Source organism: Rhinopithecus roxellana, chromosome 6 (genome assembly GCF_007565055.1).
Source record: "Rhinopithecus roxellana isolate Shanxi Qingling chromosome 6, ASM756505v1, whole genome shotgun sequence".
NCBI lineage: Eukaryota > Metazoa > Chordata > Mammalia > Primates > Cercopithecidae > Rhinopithecus > Rhinopithecus roxellana.
In genome coordinates this window covers 58,111,257-58,131,686 of record NC_044554.1, presented here as the reverse complement: position 1 = coordinate 58,131,686, position 20,430 = coordinate 58,111,257, and the positions used below count along the sequence as shown (strand labels likewise).

Sequence of the window (20,430 nt, the reverse complement as noted above, 5' to 3'; positions counted from 1 at the left end):
TGTTACAAAGCTACAATAACCAAAAGTATATGACACTGGCATATGAACAGACACACAGCACAATGGAGCAAAATAGAAAGCCCAGAAGTAAAACTATGCATATACAGTCAACTGATCTTTGACCAGGGTGCTAAGAATACACAATGAAGAAAAGATAGTCTCTTCAAAAAATGGTGTTGGTGGCCAAGTGTGGTGGCTCACACCTGTAATCTCAGCACTTTTGGAGGCCAAGGCAGGAAAATCACTTGCGCTTAGGAGTATGAGACCAGCCTGGGCAACAGAGTGACACCTCATCTCTACAAAAAATAAGAAAATTATCCGGGCATGGTGGCTCATGCCTATAGTCCCAGCTTCTCAGGAGGCTGAGGTGGGAGGATCAATGAACCCGGGAGGTCAGGGCTGCAGTAAGTCATGATTGGGCCACTGCACGTGAGCCTCAGCAACAGAATGAGACCCTGTGTCAAAGAAAAAAAAATGGTGTTGGGAAACTGGATATATACATAAAACAAAATGAAACTGGACCTTTATACTACACACACAAAGTCAACTCAAGATGGGCTAAACACTTAAACATAAGACCCAAAACCATAAAACTCCTAGAAGAAACATAGGGGAAAGCACCAGGACATTGATCTTGACAATAATTTCATAGCTATAACACCAAAAGCATAGACAACAAAAACAAACATAAACAAGTGGGACTATAACAAACTAAAAAGCTTCTGTACAACAAAGATAAATATTTAATAGCAGGAAAAGGCAACCTATGGAATGGAAGAAAATTCTTGTGAATCATATATCTGAATAGGGGGTAATCTCCAAAATTTTTAAGGAACTCCTACAACTTAATAGCAAAAACACCCACTAAGCTGATTTTAAAATGGGCTACGTACTTGAATAGACATTTATCCAAGGAAGACGTATAAATGGCCAACAATTATATGAAAAGTTGTTCAACATCACTAATCATCAGGGAAATTCAAATCAAAGCCATAATGAGATATCATCTTGTGCCTGCTAGGTCAAAAAGTTAAACAGTGTTTGGAAGGATGTGGAGAAAATGAAGCCTTTATACACTGTTGGTGAGAATGTAAATTGGTACAGCCATTATGGAAAACAATATGGAGTTTCCTCAAAAAAAGTTTAAAAGTGAATTACCGTATGATACAGTAAACACCCTTCTGGTATTTATCTAAAAGAATAGAAATCCAGATACTAAAGAGATATCAGCATTCCCATGTTTATTGCAGTACTATTCGCAATAGCCAAGATGCAGAAACAAGTGTCTATCAATGGATGAACGGATAAAGAAGATGAGGGGTATGTGTATGTGCGTGTACATACTGGAATATCATTTAGCCTTTGAACCTAGAGGACATTATGCTCCGTAAAATAAGCCAAACACAGAAAGACAAATAGTACATGATCTCACTTTTATGTGAAATCTAAAAAAGTTGACCTAATAGAGAATAGGTCATTACCAGGGGTCAGGGAGATGTTAATCAAGGGTATAAACTTGCAGTTGTAAGATGAATACATTTTGAAGACCTAATGTACAATGTGATGACTCTAGTTAATAATATTGTTTTGCATACTTGAAATTTGCTAAGAGAATGGGTCTTAAGTATTCTCATCATGAAAAGCAAAATAAGTGGTAACTATGTGAGGTGATAGATGTGTTAATTAGCTTGATTGTGGTAATTTCAAAATGTATACTTAAAACATCATGTACACCTTAAATATATACAATTTTTATTTGTCAATTTAGACCTCAATAAAGCTGGAGGGAAAAAAGCAAAGATGATTCTTATCAGGCTGGTTTAGACATGCGTCAACCCATAAATCACTCACTGTGACTAACAGGATGGACTGTGCTGATTGGCTTCAGCCTGGGTTCTTTGACAAACCCTCATAGGATTCACCCAGACTCCAAGAACTGAGAATGGGTAGGATTAAATTCCCTAACAAAATTAAAGACAGTTGCCAGAAGAAGAGGGAATGGGTTCTGGGGACATGAACAACAAATTTGAACAAAGTCCAAATTCAAAAAAATTGTAAACGATCACATAGCACAAGAATAAATATTTTACCTCCTCCCATATTCTCTCCTGTGCCATCACATTCTCCCTTTCCCTCCATTTGCCAATCGTTTCCTTTCTCCTCTCTCCACCCTCAATACTTTAAAGGACTATACTCAAATATTCTAATGGGTTTGTTAAAATACCATGCAAGTCTTTCCTTCACAAACACCTTGTCTTTCCAAGTTATATATATCAGGACACTCATGGATAAATATTCATACCCATGCCCACAATTCAGGCAGTTATACATACACACACACCCTCTGGAGTAAAAAATAACAGTAAAAAGAGCAAGTTTGTATTCTGTGTGATAATTTTCAAAAACTAAATGAATCCCTACAATGGTCAGATATTGATTGTGTGCCATATTTTGGGTATAGGCATCTTTATCAAGATATTTTTCTAGCATTATAAAAATGTTAACTTTTAAAGAATAAACAGATGAAACAATACCAATTAAATTCTAACTTTTAAAAATTAAACTTTTAATTTTGATTAACTTGCTGTTGTAAGAAATAATTGAGAGAGATGCCAGGGACCCTGTTTTCTGTTTCCCCTAATGGTAACATCTTGCAAAACTATAGCACCATGTTACAATAAGGATATTTATATTCGTGCAGTCAAAATGCTGACCATTTCCATGACCATAAGGATCCCTCATATTGCCCTCTTAAAGCCATACCCACTCCCTGCTGTCCTTACCTTACAGTTATCCCCTGGCAACCACAAATCTGTTCCGTATTTCTGTAAATGTATCATTCACAAATGTTTTTCCACATCCCTGTGAAATCACACAATATGTAACATGCTGGGATTGGCTTTTATCAGTTGGCCTACCTCTTGGAATACTCATCCCCCACCCCCAAGTTGATGCGTACATCCATAGTTTCTTCCTTTGTATTTCTGTGCAGTATTCCACGATATGGATTTACCTTAGCCTATTTAACCACTCACCTGTTGAAGAACATGTGGGTTGTTTTCAGTTTGGGGCCATTATGAACATAACATTAGTGTACAGGTTTATGTGAAATAAGTCTTCATTTCCCTGAGATAAAAACCCAGGAGTTCAATTGGTAGGTGGTATCGTAGTTATGTTACATACATGTTTAATTCTCTAACAGACTGCCAAACTGTTTTCCAAAATGGATGTACAATTTTCCATTCCCAAGAGCAGTTTATGAGTAATCCATTTTCTGTGCATCCTCACTGAAATTTGGTGTTGCCACTATTTTCTATTTTAGCCCTTCTGACAAGTGTGTCATCTCATTGTAGTTTTAATTTGCATTTCCATAACAGTTCAACCATGTTGAATATCTTTTCACATGCTTATTTCCCTGGCCCCCTGCTTAGCCTTCCCTGAGACTACCGTGAAGAAGGGATTGGGGCACTCCCACTCAGCTTTTGTTGGCATGGGTGGGTGTAGGAGTCACAGTCATTTCTGTGGTGTTAGGCTGGAGTAGAACAGTTACTATCTAAAAGGTTTTGGTCTCTTTAGGCTGTCCCTCTCCTGGTCCTTGGGCTAGAAGGAACAGGCTTATGTAGGGATTTTTTTAAATTGCATTCATTGGAATTTCTGGATTGCCGGCCTCTCCAGCTTTAAAGTGAGAACATATGAAGCAAAAAGAAAACACAGTGAACTCATCATCATGCCACTCTTCTGGCCTTGAACTCCCTAGCTAGTCTGCCTTCTCCTTTCCATATTTTAGAGTTTCTTATGTAATACCCAGAATTTTTGGTTGTACTCAGTGGGAGGAATAAAGTACTTCCCATCTTCTTGTAAGTGGGAATCTCATAACAGTCTCATGTCTGCATATGTACTCTTTGATATGTTGATTAAATATTGATTTTAAGTATGATTCTTTTACTAGAAAAAGCATTTGAAAACAAAGAAGGAAAGGAATTCTACTACAGCAAGCCACCAAAATGCCAGAGAAGGACAAGAGGTAAATCTTCATTGATCTAGTTATTAAAAGTTTTTTAAATGAATGAAAGAGAATGGCAAGTTATTTTCTCTTACACTTCTTATACCCGAATTTTCCCCCAGGAGAAGTTAAAATTTTGTTCATATTATTTACTGTTTATAAAAACACAAAAGATCCTTAACAGATGAGAGGTGGGCCTTATTAAGATGCCATATTTAAATTTCATTTGTACTTTTACCTTACTCTAAAAAGTATTTGAGGAAGCTTACAAAGATGCATCCAGGGTAGCAAGAATAAAGAAATTAAGAAAAATTAAATGGGAATATAAGGGTATAAAAATAAAAATAGTGGAACTGAAAGATCAGCTTCTACCATGACAGCAGGAAGAGCTCTGCAAACCCATTCACCAGCAAAACTAGTGAAATTATCCACAACAACAAACAACAGATATTTAAAGTATCTGAAATGGTCTGAAGGTTATACAGCAAGTGAAACAAAAATCTATTCAAGAAAGTCTACTAAAATTCATTAAAAACTGTGAGAGCCTGTGGTATTTCAATCAAGACTGCCTCTTCCCCTCCCCGCACCGGACTCCCCCGCTCAGTAAGACAGAAACTCCACACTAGTGTAGACAAGAAGTTAGGGCTCCCTCTACCCAGAGCTACCAAAGGGCTATCACAGGAGGGGCAGGATATCAGTATTTCTTATTCTTCCCCCAGCTGCCTGTTGCTAAGTCAGGTGAGTGCCGACAAGAGATGGGGGCTCCCTTCCTCTCCCAGTCCCCATTGATGAGGCAGAGGCTCTACTTCAGGTGCTCCACCACTGAGCATTCTTGGGCTCTGATTGCCCTTATCTTGGTTTGTAAAATGATGGTTCCACACTGAGAGAGGCAAATGGAGGAGACCTAAGGCTACTGCCTCCCCTGCACCTATGGTTCAGTTCCTAAAGAAGGGTATCCCTTGGAGGGAAGAGTGCCATTTCCACCATCCCCAGCTCATAAGCCATAGCTTATAAATTTTGCCCTGATGAAAAAATAGGTCATAAAACAGATAGCTCCTAATCTCTTCCAGAAAAAGAGAAGTTAAGCTTAAGGACAGTCTCAAAACCAGTGCAATTATGGCTTAAAAAAATTCTGAAGGACAAATATATTACTGGTGGAAGTTATCTTACCAGCAGCAAATTTGTATGGGTCTGCAGCAACATCAATTCTTGCCTTCCACTCCTGCCCTAAAACTTGCTTCAGCCTCTTTTTCTGCCTCATGCCCCGGAGTCAAATCTTAAAAAGTTCATATACCAGTTAAACTCTGCCATTTTGTTTCTTACTACGCATGCTTGAGCGCACTCCTGAGCTCTCATCAGGAAGCAGCTGATCACCAGTCTCAGGTGTTTCCTATCTGTAGGAAGACGCCCTTTCCCTGCTGCTAGCTGCAACCAATTACTATTTAGAGAGACAGTTAACAACCGCCTGACCATCACCTGATGCCTGACATTCCTAGTGGGGTTTTGGTGGAGCCCTCTCCTGCCTTGCTCATGCCTTATTAGCTACCTACTGTAACAACACTGATAGATTCATTGGAGTTACAAGCTAAATTGAATACTGACTAGTTTGCCAGAGAGAACTGGAGAAAGAGACAGCTAGGAGGAGCCTTACTGGAGTCAGAAAAAATCTTAAACACAGACCTCTGCAACTATCCTTTTGAAGAAGTCCAAATTTGATTGGCTTAGTCTGAAGAGCACAGCTGAATGTGGTCAGGGAAAGAGACAAAGAGAGCCCTGCCTTAGCACTGTCATCCCAAGTGAATGTGGATATACCTAAGTCTGTACCCCTGAGGACCAACATCAGAGGCTTAGTTCTGCAGGGAGCAGAGATGGCTATAAAGGAGTAATGCTCCTTTCCCTCTGCTCTCCCTTCTAGAATTACACTATTTCAGGAATTAATATGAATGAATAGGAATTAAAAATTTTTTTTGGTAAACAAATCCTCTCACTGATACCCCTGTATTAAGTCATTTGCAGGACCCAATAACTAAAATAGGTTTTGTTAGGTGATTTTTTTTAATGTGTGTATTGCAAGACACATATTTATTTAGTTCTCACAAATATATCCACAGAGTGGTTTTCCTCACCTATCCAAGCTACATTTAATGTAAAATATTATAAATCCCTTTATATTAAATGCTCATGTATTTGCATCTTTCTTGATTGGAGCTTTTAAAATTGTATGAAATCATTATATTTAATGTTAGATACTTCCAAATGGAAAATAATCTTCATTTGGTCAAATGCTTTGAGAAAGTTGCACACATTCTAAGTGTCCCCATAAGCTAATAGGAGATTGTGGTCACTTACCTTGAAATTCCTACCCGTCTTTCACAAAAAGAGTGAACAATCTCATTTTCACTCAGGTAAATGGCTGAGGACAACTTGAATTCATGCTCTTGAACTGACTATTTCTTACTTTGCTTACAAGATATCAATACATCCCAAAACAATATTGGTAAATTATTTTAAAAATATTTCAGTTAACTTTGTTTCCCACCAAGACACTCTCACTTGTTGATTCTGAAGACTTTCAACAAAAACAATTATAAATTACTGTGATCAGAAATTATAGCTCATGTACATAAGATCACTGACCTGGTGGTATTTTTCTGTAGGATAAGTGTAATCGTTTATTATGGTTCACAGAATCATTTCACTCAAGAGATGGGAGCCAAAAATGACAAGAGTTTATCAAATCAAGTCTTACTAATTTTCTTCAGCCTCATTTCACTCCTTGTCTTGCCAAATCCTGGTGATTACATAATCACCAGGATTTAAATTTGTATAATTTTAAATTTGTATAATTTTTTGTAGAATGTTTCTTTCTTCAATAATCAAATTTTGATATTTACATTTTTCTCCCATTTTCATACTGATTTTGCCCATTTTTCTGCTGCCAATCAATTATATATATGAAGAGGTAGGTTTGAGCTTTTAACTCCATTTCATAGTCTACTTTTATTATGGGTTGTTTTTGTTTTTGTTTTTGTTTTGTTTTTTGAGATGGAGTCTAGCTCTGTCACCCAGGCTGGAGTGCAGCAGCGCGATCTCAGCTCACTGCAACCTCTGCCTCCTAGGTTCAAGCGATTATCCTGCCTCAGCCTTCTGAGTAGCTGGGATTACAGGTGGCTGCCACCACGCCCCACTAATTTTTTTTTTTTTTTTAGTAGAAACGGGGTTTCACCATGTTGGCCAGGCTTCTCTCAAACTCCTGACCTCAAGTGATCCACCCGCCTCGGCCTCCCTAAGTACTGGGATTACAGGTGTGCACCATGCCCAGCCTCATCTTTTTATGTATAAGCACAGTTTTGCAGTCTGTTTATATATTTTACATAATTTTATATCTTTTCACTCATTTCACACTTTTATCTTCCCATGTTTGTTCTTCTAATTTAAGAAAGTGAGATTATAAGAATACCATTTTTTTGTCTCTTTCTCATTACAAATAAATTCTATGTGATGTGGAAAATTTTTAAGCCTCCTTTACTGCCAAAATATAGTATCAATATCTTCTTCTACTCATTGATGCAGGAGAATAGTGTAGTGAAAAATATTAGAAGGTTCTGATTTGTAAGATAATTTTGGTCATTCTAAACCTGTAAGGATGAAATGAGAAATATTTGTTAAAAATGCACAATACTATAAATCGTATAGGAAACATACCCCATTTCATGTTGATAAAATAGCATTGTTTTCCTTGATTCTACATTCCATTAGGTTTATGATAGAGGACATTTACTGCAAAGACACAAACAATCAAATTCTGATGTGAAAGGTAATATTCTGCTTCTACCTTCTCATAAACAATTAATTCATTTACTCAACTAGGAATTGTTGGTGCCACAACTTTGAGACTACCACTGTGCTTGGTGCTAGGGATACAAAATGTATATGATACCATTTCGTCCCTGCAGGACCTCATCCTTTAATCAGGAATGAAACAACAAGCTGAGTGCAGTGTCATAGACACAATGCCAGTAGTCTGTTCAGGGTTCCCAGGGAGCACAGAGAAAGGAGTGGTCAATTACATTGGAGAATAGAGAGGTCCACGTATTTGAGGGCTATCCCCAAGGTTTTGAAAGTTTGCCCCCAAAGGGAAAGGAATTTTATGTTTTAAAAATCATCTTTTTCCTCTCATTTCATAGTTTAATAGAAGATGAGCCCAGGAGACAAATTAATTCATAGACTGTTCATTGGCTTCTACTGCAACCTGCTAAGTCTGATGTGATGTGAATCTTTAACTGACTCTCTAGCATCTCTGGTTTTTTTTTTCTTTCTTAATTTCTGTCATCTTATCTTTAATTGAGGTCCTTTGCAGGGGGAATCATATAATTTAGGCAATATTTTAATTTTATCTAAAATATTTAATTTTATGTGTATATATATATATATATTAATTTATTGTACATTTGTATCTACCTATTTCCCAAAAGAATTTGAGGTAACCTAATTATACACACACACACAGACACACACACACACACACTCATATATCCATTTAGTTTATGATGTAGCAAAATAATAAAAAATATAAATGGAGATAAGAACCTAAGAACCATGCCAAGGAAAGGGGAGAATACTATTATAATTAAAATAGCCAATTCACTTAAACTTTATTTTTTCTGATAACAGTCAGCTAGGCATATTCAGCTGCTTTTTATAAATAACTTTTATGTATTCTTTTGTTAACATTTTATGTCAAAAATTAAGAATAAAGATAAGCAAAAGAAAGTAAAAATTACATTTTAGAATATTTATTTTAAACGCTTTCCCCTATTTGTCCACATACGCACCATGTTAATGAATCACATAATCATCGCATTATTTTGCAACCTACTTTTTAATTTTAAATTATAGTATATTATAAGCCTCTTCATATGTAAATAAATGGTGGCAAAGTATTCCATTCTATTAATTAAGCCACCCCCAGTGTCAAAATTACATTTTGTTTCCCATTTTTTTCCTATTGTAAACAACAATGAAAACTTTATAACTCTCTATTTGTATGTTTTCTTCATTATTTCTTTATAACAAATTCCTAGAAAAGGAATTGCTGACCCAAAAGGTATGAACATTTTTAAATGCAACAAAATTTGTAACATTTGAAGACTGCTTATTTTAATTTCATTGAACTAAACTACTGTCTACAAGTTATTTACTAGCATTTGTCACTTTGAAAAAAGATGAAAAATATGAAATGTAAATGGGTGAATTAATTATTTTCATGCTACTATGATCTTTATCATCTTCTCTAGATACAAGGCCAAATGAACCAGGTGATTGTATGGTTGATTATTTCAGAAGACAGTTACCTAATCAAGGTTTGGGTGAGTAAAATAGGAACACAGACAGTAATGAGTGGTCCCCTATGATCTGAATGTTGTTTTTCTCTCTAGCTCTAGAAATACACAGGGGAAACAGTAGAAATTTACTGTATGTCAATTTGCTTTCTTTTAATTTCATCCAGTTAAAACCAAAACAAAAGAATATTCATCTCATTGTCTAATCTTTTCATTCCCATCTCACCAAATCTTAGAGCAGAGAGAGGCCTTGAGAGTGCTCTAGTTTCACCTGCTCCTGACAGGCCCCAGGCTCATCCAGCCTCTGGCTGACTACACTTGGTGACAAGTACTTTACTAAACTGCAATATAATTCATTCCATTGCTAAAGAGCTATAGCACTGAAAAAGTTTATTTTCAATAAACTTTAACAACAAAAAGTTTAAAATACATGTCCTTGTAAATTTCATCCACTTCTTTTAATCTGTCCTCTCTAATAACACAAAATAGTGAGGAAACCTTAAAAGTAAATAATTCTGACTGACACAGTTTCCCCAATTCTCCTTGAAATAATGCAATTGTAATACCTTCTCTATTTTTAAAAAAGTTGTCATTTATTTCCCTGAAACTTTCCCTGTTTCTTTCAACTATCCATAAAACACCGTGATTCAAGTCCCTTTACCATTTTATTTTACTCTTTTTTGTTGCTATTCAAGCTTAAATGAAACTGAGCAGAGTATTGCAAATGTTGTCTAATGAGTGCAAAATATATCTTCATTTTTATTTGCTCCTTTATAGATACTAGGTTTCCATTAATGCAGTTTAAGATTACATTTCTTCTTTTGAAAATTATCCTAAAATATTGACATATTGGATTTCATATATTCAAACCTTTAACGTTTTATTTTCATAGTGCTACTGCTAAGTTGTATTTCCTCCACTCTCTACTTCTTCACTTATTATTTGGTTCATTATGCCTGACCTTACGTTTATTCCTGTTAAATTTAAATTTAACCTTCTTAGATTCAGCCTTTCACGAACTATTGATCTTTATTACATCATATTGTTATACTATATATATGCATGTGTGAATACATATGTGTATATATACATACATGCATACGCATATACATAGATACATGTATTTGACCTCTTGTCAAAGCTTCAGACCCTGTATGTAACTATCTGCTATACATCTCCACATAGATGTCCCACATATCCAAATTCAAATTCATCTAATTCCACAGTAAATGCTCTTCCTCACATATTCTCAATAACATTAATGGCAGTACTATCTCCATAACCACTCCAGCTACAAATGTGATCAGTATCCTTTTTTCTCACTTTCACTTCTGTCCCTCATATCCAGTCAGCCATTGAATCCAGATGATTTTACCTCAGAATCTCTTTTTCTCCATCTTAACTACCATCATTAACTACCATCATTCTTTTCAGATTCTTATCATCATCCTTTTCAGATTCTTATCATCATCCACTTACCAGAAGTACTACAGTTTTCTAGTCCATCTCCCTGCCACCAATATTGTCATTCTAATTACACCCTTCATACTACCATCAAAGTGATTTACCAGAAACACAAATCCAACTATGCAACATCAGCACCTAAAGCCTTTTAGTGATTCCCAGTCATCTAACAGGGGTTGGACTGACACTGCCCTAAGACTGGCACTGCCTTTTCTTTAGGCTTTCTCTTTCTCATTTTAATTTCTTTTTACACTTAATTTTAAAATAATTTCAAGAATAGTAAAAAAAACTCTCTCTCTCTCTCTCTATTAATCAGTCTATCTTTTTTCCCATTATCCACAAGTTGTAGCATGCTCTTGTACCCCTAAAAACCTTCCACCTATATTCTCTAAGAAAAAGAACATTCTCTTACATTAAAATCAGGAAATTCAACTTGATACAACACGATTTTGTATCATATATAATACAATTTTGCCAAATGTCTCAATAGTGTTCTTTAGAGCAAACTTACTATCTAATTTAAGGTGTAATTCAGGATCATGAATTGCATTGAATTATCATATTTCTTTATTCTCTTTATTTGGAACATTGGCTCAGCCTTTCTTTGTCATTCGCAACACCATCATTTTTAAAGATTATTGGCAAGTCGTCTTATAGAATATCTGGTTTTAAAATTTTCATGAACAAAAGAATTACCAAAAGAGTTTATGTAAATCTCAGCCTCTGACTGAGTAGGTCTTTGATGTCACCCCTTAATTTGTATTGTTTATATGGGATTTCAGATAATTCTGGCATTGATGACCTGCAGACCACACTTTGCAAGTTACCACGATGGGGGCCACAGTGAAAATTGGTTGGAGGCCAAGCAATTGGGGCCTAGCCCATCCAAATCTTTTTCATCTTGAATAGCTTTCTTATGTAATTTTCTTTCAATAATGGTCTATTACTTAAAATTTTTTCCTTTTATTATTATTTTTACTTGACATAATAATTGTACCAAGCCTATTTCATCCTGAATAGTTTTCTTATGCAATGTTTCTTTCAATAATGGTCTATAACTCAAAATTTTTTCCTTTTATTATTATTTTTAGTTGATGTAATAATTGTACATATGGGGTACAGTGTGATATTTTGATTCATATATGCAATGTATAATGATCAAATTGAGGTAATTAGCATCACCTCAAACAGTTATCATTTCTTTGTGTTTGGTACGTTCAAAACCTGCTTTCCTAGCTATTTGAAAATACACAATAAATTGTTAATTATAGTCACTCTATAGGTCTATGGAACACTAGTCCCTATTCCTCCTATGTAGCTGTAATTAGTATCTGTTAAGCAACCTTTGACTATCCTTTCTACCCCCATCCCTCTCTGCTTCTATTACCACTATTCTATATGCTACTTCTATGAGATCAACTTTTTAAGCTTCCACATATGAATGAGAACATGCAGTATTTATATTCCTGTAGCTGGCTTATTTCACTTAACATAATGTCCTCCAAGCTCATCAATGTTGCCACAAATGACAGAATTTTGTTCTTGTTTATGGTTAAATACTATTCCATTGTATATATATACCATATTTTCTTTATCATTTCATCTGTTGATGGACACAAGTTGATTCTATATCTTGGCTGTTGTGAATAGTGCTGCAATGACCATGAGAGTGCAGATATCTCTTTGACATACTGATTTCATTCTTTTTGGATATATACCCAGTAGTGGGATTGCTGTGTCATATGGTAGTTCTGTTTTTAGTTTTCTAGGTAACCTCCATATTATTCTCCAAATGACTGCATAAATTTGCATTCCCACCAAAATTGTGCAGGGATTCGCTTTTCTCCACATCCTCTCCAATACTTGTTATCTTTTATCTTTTTATTCTAACAGATATGAGATCATAACACCTTGTGGTTTTAATTTGCATTTCTCTGATGATTAGTGCTGTTGAGCATTGTTCCATATACCTGTTGGCCGTTTGTATGTCTTCTTTTCAGAGATGTCTATTCAGAGCTCATTTGCCCATTTTTAAAGTAGGTTATTTTTGTTTGTTTATTTTTGCTATTGAGGTAAGTTCCTTATATATTCTGGATATTAATCCCTTGTCAGATAATTTGCAAATGTTTTCTCTCATTCTGCAGGTTATCTCATCACTCTGTTGATTGTTTCCTTTGCTGTGCAAAAGATTTTCAGTTTGATAGAATTCCATTTGCCTATATTTGCTTTAGGTGCTTGGGCTTTTGAGGTCTTATCCATAAAATCTTTCATCAGACCAATGTTCTGAAGCGTTTCCCTCATGTTTTCTTCTGGTAGTTTCATAGTTTGGGGTCTTACATTTAAGTTCTTAGTCCATTTTGAATTTATCTTTTTTACAGTGAGAGATAGGAGTCCAGTTTCATTTTTCTGTATTTTGATATCTAGTTCTCCTGGCACAGTTTATTGAAGAGATTATCATTCCCCTATGAATGTTCTTGGCACCTTTGTCAAATATCACTTTTCTGTAAATAAGTAGATTTATTTTGGGGTTCTCTGTTCTGTCTCATTGGTCTGCATATCTGTTTTTATGTTTTTAGCCATGCTGGTTTGATTACTATTGCCTTCATTTTGAAGTCTGGTAGTGCGATCCCTCCAGATTTATTCCTTTTGCTATTTGGGGTCTTCTGTGGTTCTGTACAAATTTTAGGATTGTTTTTTCCATTTCTGTGAAAAATGTTATTGGTATTTTGATAGGGAGTGCATTGAATCAACAGATAACTTTGGATAGTATGGATATTTTCACACTGTTAAGTCTTCCAATCCATGAACATTGGATGTCTATTTGTATCTTCCTCAATTTTTTTCATCAGTGTTTTATAGTTTTCCTTGTAGAGATATTTCACCTCTTTGGCTAAATTTATTCCCAAGTATTATTTTTTGTAGCTATTGTAAATGAGATTGCTTTCTTGATTTCTTCTTTTGATGGTTTGTTGGTGGGGTATAGAAATACCACTGATCTTTGTATGTTGGTTTTGTATCCTTCAACTTTACTAAATTTATCAGTTCTAGGAGTATCCGATAGAGCTTTTAGGGTTTTCTGTATATAAGCTCATGTCATCTGCAAACAGCGACAATTTGACTTCCTTCTTTCCAATTTGGATGCCCTCTATTTCTTTCTCTTGCCTATTTGCTGTGGCCAGAACTTTCATTACTATGTTGAACAAAAGTAAGCATCATTATCTTGTTCCACATCTTAGGGGAAAAGCTTTCAACTTTTCCTCACTCAGTATGATATTGGGTGTGGGTTTGTCTTGTATGGCCTTTATTGTGCTGAGGTACATTCCTTCCATACCTTATTTGGTGAGAGTTTCTGTCACAAAGAAATGTTGCATTTTATCAAATGCTTTTTCTGCATATATTGAGATGATCATAGGGTTTCTGTCCTCCATTTTGTTGATGTGATGTATCACGTTTATCAATGTGCGTATTTTTTTTATTTTTTTTTTTATTTTTATTATACTTTAAGTTCTAGGGTACATGTGCATAACGTGCAGGTTTGTTACATATGTATACTTGTGCCATGTTGGTGTGCTGCACCCATCAACTCGTCAGCACCCATCAATTCATCATTTATATCAGGTATAACTCCCCAATGCAATCCCTCCCCCCCTCCCCCCTCCCCATAATAGGCCCCAGTGTGTGATGTTCCCCTTCCCGAGTCCAAGTGATCTCATTGTTCAGTTCCCACCTATGAGTGAGAACATGCAGTGTTTGGTTTTCTGTTCTTGTGATAGTTTGCTAAGAATGATGGTTTCCAGCTGCATCCATGTCCCTACAAAGGACGCAAACTCATCCTTTTTTATGGCTGCATAGTATTCCATGGTGTATATGTGCCACATTTTCTTAATCCAGTCTGTCACAGATGGACATTTGGGTTGATTCCAAGTCTTTGCTATTGTGAATAGTGCCGCAATAAACATACGTGTGCATGTGTCTTTGTAGTAGAATAATTTATAATCCTTTGGGTATATACCCAGTAATGGGATGGCTGGGTCATATGGTACATCTAGTTCTAGATCCTTGAGGAATTGCCATACTGTTTTCCATAATGGTTGAACTAGTTTACAATCCCACCAACAGCGTAAAAGTGTTCCTATTTCTCCACATCCTCTCCAACACCTGTTGTTTCGTGATTTTTGAATGATTGCCATTCTAACTGGTGTGAGATGGTATCTCATTGTGGTTTTGATTTGCATTTCTCTGATGGCGAGTGATGATGAGCATTTTTTCATATGTCTGTTGGCTGTATGAATGTCTTCTTTTGAGAAATGTCTGTTCATATCCTTTGCCCACTTTTTGATGGGGTTGTTTGTTTTTTTCTTGTATATTTGTTTGAGTTCTTTGTAGATTCTGGATATTAGCCCTTTGTCAGATGAGTAGATTGCAAAAATTTTCTCCCATTCTGTAGGTTGCCTGTTCACTCTGATGGTAGTTTCTTTTGCTGTGCAGAAGCTCTTTAGTTTAATTAGATCCCATTTGTCAATTTTGGCTTTTGCTGCCGTTGCTTTTGGTGTTTTAGACATGAAGTCCTTGCCCATGCCTATGTCCTGAATGGTACTACCTAGATTTTCTTCTAGAGTTTTTATGGTATTAGGTCTAACATTTAAGTCTCTAATCCATCTTGAATTAATCTTCGTATAAGGAGTAAGGAAAGGATCCAGTTTCAGCTTTCTACTTATGGCTAGCCAATTTTCCCAGCACCATTGATTAAATAGGGAATCCTTTCCCCATTTCTTGTTTCTCTCAGGTTTGTCAAAGATCAGATGGCTGTAGATGTGTGGTATTATTTCTGAGGACTCTGTTCTGTTCCATTGGTCTATATCTCTGTTTTGGTACCAGTACCATGCTGTTTTGGTTACTGTAGCCTTGTAGTATAGTTTGAAGTCAGGTAGCGTGACGCCTCCAGCTTTGTCCTTTTGACTTAGGATTGTCTTGGCAATACGGGCTCTTTTTTGGTTCCATATGAACTTTAAAGCAGTTTTTTCCAATTCTGTGAAGAAACTCATTGGTAGCTTGATGGGGATGGCATTGAATCTATAAATTACCTTGGGCAGTATGGCCATTTTCACGATATTGATTCTTCCTATCCATGAGCATGGTATGTTCTTCCATTTGTTTGTGTCCTCTTTTATTTCACTGAGCAGTGGTTTGTAGTTCTCCTTGAAGAGGTCCTTGACATCCCTTGTAAGTTGGATTCCTAGGTATTTTATTCTCTTTGAAGCAATTGTGAATGGAAGTTCATTCCTGATTTGGCTCTCTGTCTGTTACTGGTGTATAAGAATGCTTGTGATTTTTGCACATTAATTTTGTATCCTGAGACTTTGCTGAAGTTTCTTATCAGCTTAAGGAGATTTTGGGCTGAGACGATGGGGTTTTCTAAATATACAATCATGTCATCTGCAAACAGGGATAATTTGACTTCTTCTTTTCCTAACTGAATCCCCTTGATTTCTTTCTCTTGCCTGATTGCCCTAGCCAGAACTTCCAACACTATGTTGAATAGGAGTGGTGAGAGAGGGCATCCCTGTCTTGTGCCAGTTTTCAAAGGGAATTTTTCCAGTTTTTGCCCATTCCGTATGATATTAGCTGTGGGTTTATCATAAATAGCTCTTATTATTTTGAGGTATGTTCCATCAATACCGAATTTATTGAGCGTTTTTAGCATGAAGGGCTGTTGAATTTTGTCAAAAGCCTTTTCTGCATCTATTGAGATAATCTTTGGTTCTGTTTATATGCTGGATTACGTTTATTGATTTGCGAATGTTGAACCAGCCTTGCATCCCAGGGATGAAGCCCACTTGATCATGGTGGATAAGCTTTTTGATGTGCTGCTGAATCCGGTTTGCCAGTATTTTATTGAGGATTTTTGCATCGATGTTCATCAGTGATATTGGTCTAAAATTCTCTTTCTTTGTTGTGTCTCTGCCAGGCTTTGGTATCAGGATGATGTTGGCCTCATAAAATGAGTTAGGGAGGATTCCCTCTTTTTCTATTGATTGGAATAGTTTCAGAAGGAATGGTACCAGCTCCTCCTTGTACCTCTGGTAGAATTCAGCTGTGAATCCATCTGGTCCTGGACTTTTTTTGGTGGGTAGGCTATTAATTGTTGCCTCAATTTCAGAGCCTACTATTGGTCTATTCAGGGATTCAACTTCTTCCTGGTTTAGTCTTGGGAGAGTGTAAGTGTCCAGGAAATTATCCATTTCTTCTAGATTTTCTAGTTTATTTGTGTAGAAGTGTTTATAGTATTCTCTGGTGGTAGTTTGTATTTCTGTGGGGTTGGTGGTGATATCCCCTTTATCATTTTTTATTGCATCTATTTGATTCCTCTCTCTTTTCTTCTTTATTAGTCTTGCTAGTGGTCTGTCAATTTTGTTGATCTTTTCAAAAAACCAACTCCTGGATTCATTGATTGTTTGGAGGGTTTTTTGTGTCTCTATCTCCTTCAGTTCTGCTCTGATCTTAGTTATTTCTTGCCTTCTGCTAGCTTTTGAATGTGTTTGCTCTTGCCTCTCTAGTTCTTTTAATTGTGATGTTAGAGTGTCAATTTTAGATCTTTCCTGCTTTCTCTTGTGGGCATTTACTGCTATACATTTCCCTCTACACAGTGCTTTAAATGTGTCCCAGAGATTCTGGTATGTTGTATCTTTGTTCTCATTGGTTTCAAAGAACATCTTTATTTCTGCTTTCATTTCGTTATGTACCCAGTAGTCATTCAGGAGCAGGTTGTTCAGTTTCCCTGTAGTTGAGCGGTTTTGATTGAGTTTCTTAGTCCTGAGTTCTAGTTTGATTGCACTGTGGTCTGAGAGACAGTTTGTTATAATTTCTGTTCTTTTACATTTGCTGAGGAGTGCTTTACTTCCAATTATGTGGTCAATTTTGGAGTAAGTGCGATGTGGTGCTGAGAAGAATGTATATTCTGTTGATTTGGGGTGGAGAGTTCTACAGATGTCTATTAGGTCTGCTTGGTGCAGAGATGAGTTCAATTCCTGGATATCCTTGTTAACTTTCTGTCTCGTTGATCTGTCTAATGTTGACAGTGGAGTGTTGAAGTCTCCCATTATTATTGTATGGGAGTCTAAGTCTCTTTGTAAGTCTCTAAGGACTTGCTTTATGAATCTGGGTGCTCCTGTATTGGGTGCATATATATTTAGGAGAGTTAGCTCTTCCTGTTGAATTGATCCCTTTACCATTATGTAATGGCCTTCTTTGTCTCTTTTGATCTTTGATGGTTTAAAGTCTGTTTTATCAGAGACTAGGATTGCAACCCCTGCTTTTTTTTGTTCTCCATTTGCTTGGTAGATCTTCCTCCATTCCTTTATTTTGAGCCTATGTATGTCTCTGCATGTGAGATGGGTCTCCTGAATACAGCAGACTGATGGGTCTTGACTCTTTATCCAGTTTGCCAGTCTGTGTCTTTTAATTGGAGCATTTAGTCCATTAACATTTAAGGTTAATATTGTTATGTGTGAACTTGATCCTGCCATTATGATATTAACTGGTTATTTTGCTCGTTAGTTGATGCAGTTTCTTCCTAGCCTCGATGGTCTTTACATTTTGGCATGTTTTTGCAATGGCTGGTATGGGTTGTTCCTTTCCATGCTTAGGGCTTCCTTCAGGGTCTCTTGTAAGGCAGGCCTGGTGGTGACAAAATCTCTAAGCATTTGCTTATCAGTAAAGGATTTTATTTCTCCTTCACTTATGAAACTGAGTTTGGCTGGATATGAAATTCTGGGTTGAAAATTCTTTCTTTAAGAACGTTGAATATTGGCCCCCACTCTCTTCTGGCTTGTAGAGTTTCTGCCGAGAGATCTGCTGTTAGTCTGATGGGCTTCCCTTTGTGGGTAACCCGACCTTTCTCTCTGGCTGCCCTTAAGATTTTTTCCTTCATTTCAACTTTGGTGAATCTGGCAATTATGTGTCTTGGAGTTGCTCTTCTGGAGGAGTATCTTTGTGGCGTTCTCTGTATTTCCTGAATTTGAATGTTGGCCTGCCCTACTAGGTTGGGGAAGTTCTCCTGGATGATATCCTGAAGAGTGTTTTTCAACTTGGTTCCATTTTCCCCCTCACTTTCAGGCACCCCAATCAGACGTAGATTTGGTCTTTTTACATAATCCCATACTTCTTGCAGGCTTTGTTCATTTCTTTTTCTCCTTTTTTCTTTTGGTTTCTCTTCTCGCTTCATTTCATTCATTTGATCCTCAATCGCTGATACTCTTTCTTCCAGTTGATCGAGTCGGTTACTGAAGCTTGTGCATTTGTCACGTATTTCTCGTGTCATGGTTTTCATCTCTGTCATTTCGTTTATGACCTTCTCTGCATTAATTAGTCTAGCTGTCAATTCTTCCACTCTTTTTTCAAGATTTTTAGTTTCTTTGCACTGGGTACGTAATTCCTCCTTTAGCTCTGAGAAGTTTGATGGACTGAAGCCTTCTTCTCCCATCTTGTCAAAGTCATTCTCTGACCAGCTTTGATCCGTTGCTGGCGATGGGCTGCGCTCCTTTGCAGGGGGAGATGCGCTCTTATTTTCTGAATTTCCAGCTTTTCTGCCCTGCTTTTTCCCCATCTTTGTGGTTTTATCTGTCTCTGGTCTTTGATGATGGTGACGTACTGATGGGGTTTTGGTATAGGTGTCCTTCCTGTTTGATAGTTTTCCTTCTGACAGTCAGGACCCTCAGCTGTAGGTCTGTTGGAGATTGCTTGAGGTCCACTCCAGACCCTGTTTGCCTGGGTATCAGCAGCAGAGGTTGCAGAAGATAGAATATTGCTGAACAGCGAGTGTACCTGCCTGATTCTTACTTTGGAAGCTTCCTCTCAGGGGTTACTCCACCCTGTGAGGTGTGGGGTGTCAGACTGCCCCTAGTGGGGGATGTCTCCCAGTTAGGCTACTCAGGGGTCAGGGACCCACTTGAGCAGGCAGTCTGTCCGTTCTCAGATCTCAACCTCCGTGTTGGGAGATCCACTGCTCTCTTCAAAGCTGTCAGACAGAGTCGTTCACGTCTGCACAGGCCTCTGCTTCCCCTGTTGTTTTTTAGCTGTGCCCTGTCCCCAGAGGTGGAGTCTACAGAGACAGGCAGGTTTCCTTGAGCTGCTGTGAGCTCCACCCAGTTCGAGCTTCCCAGCGGCTTTGTTTACCTACTTAAGCCTCAGCAATGGCGGGCGCCCCTCCCCCAGCCTCGCTGCTGCCTTGTGGTTAGATCGCCGCAGACTGCTGTGTTAGCAATGAGGGAGGATCCGTGGGCGTGGGACCCTCCCGGCCAGGTGTGGGATATATTCTCCTAGTGTGCCCGTTTGCTTAAAGCACAGTATTGGGGTGGGAGTTACCCGATTTTCCAGGTGTTGTGTGTCTCAGTTCCCCTGGCTAGGAAAAGGGATTCCCTTCCCCCTTGCACTTCCCAGGTGAGGCAATGCCTCGCCCTGCTTCAGCTCTCGCTGGTCAGGCTGCAGCAGCTGACCAGCACCGATTGTCCGGCACTCCCTAGTGAGATGACCCCAGTACCTCAGTTGAAAATGCAGAAATCGCCGGGCGCGGTGGCTCAAGCCTGTAATCCCAGCACTTTGGGAGGCCGAGACGGGCGGATC

At 37.5% G+C, this 20,430-nt stretch overlaps 1 protein-coding gene across 6 annotated transcripts in view; it reads left to right on the top strand.

The window, feature by feature from the left end:
• AGBL3 (ATP/GTP binding protein like 3) overlaps positions 1–20,430 on the top strand; it is a 149,565-nt gene that overhangs the window by 84,829 nt on the left and 44,306 nt on the right. For 5 of the 6 annotated variants that reach the window (XM_030933094.1, XM_030933095.1, XM_030933097.1 and 2 more), the window contains 3 exons: positions 3,950–4,024; positions 7,763–7,820; positions 9,301–9,372. The exons of the other annotated variant lie outside the window; for it this stretch is intronic. In XM_030933094.1, coding sequence (XP_030788954.1) covers positions 3,950–4,024; positions 7,763–7,820; positions 9,301–9,372 — 205 coding nt within the window. The remainder of the gene's footprint in view (positions 1–3,949; positions 4,025–7,762; positions 7,821–9,300; positions 9,373–20,430) is intronic. 6 annotated transcript variants of the gene reach the window in all.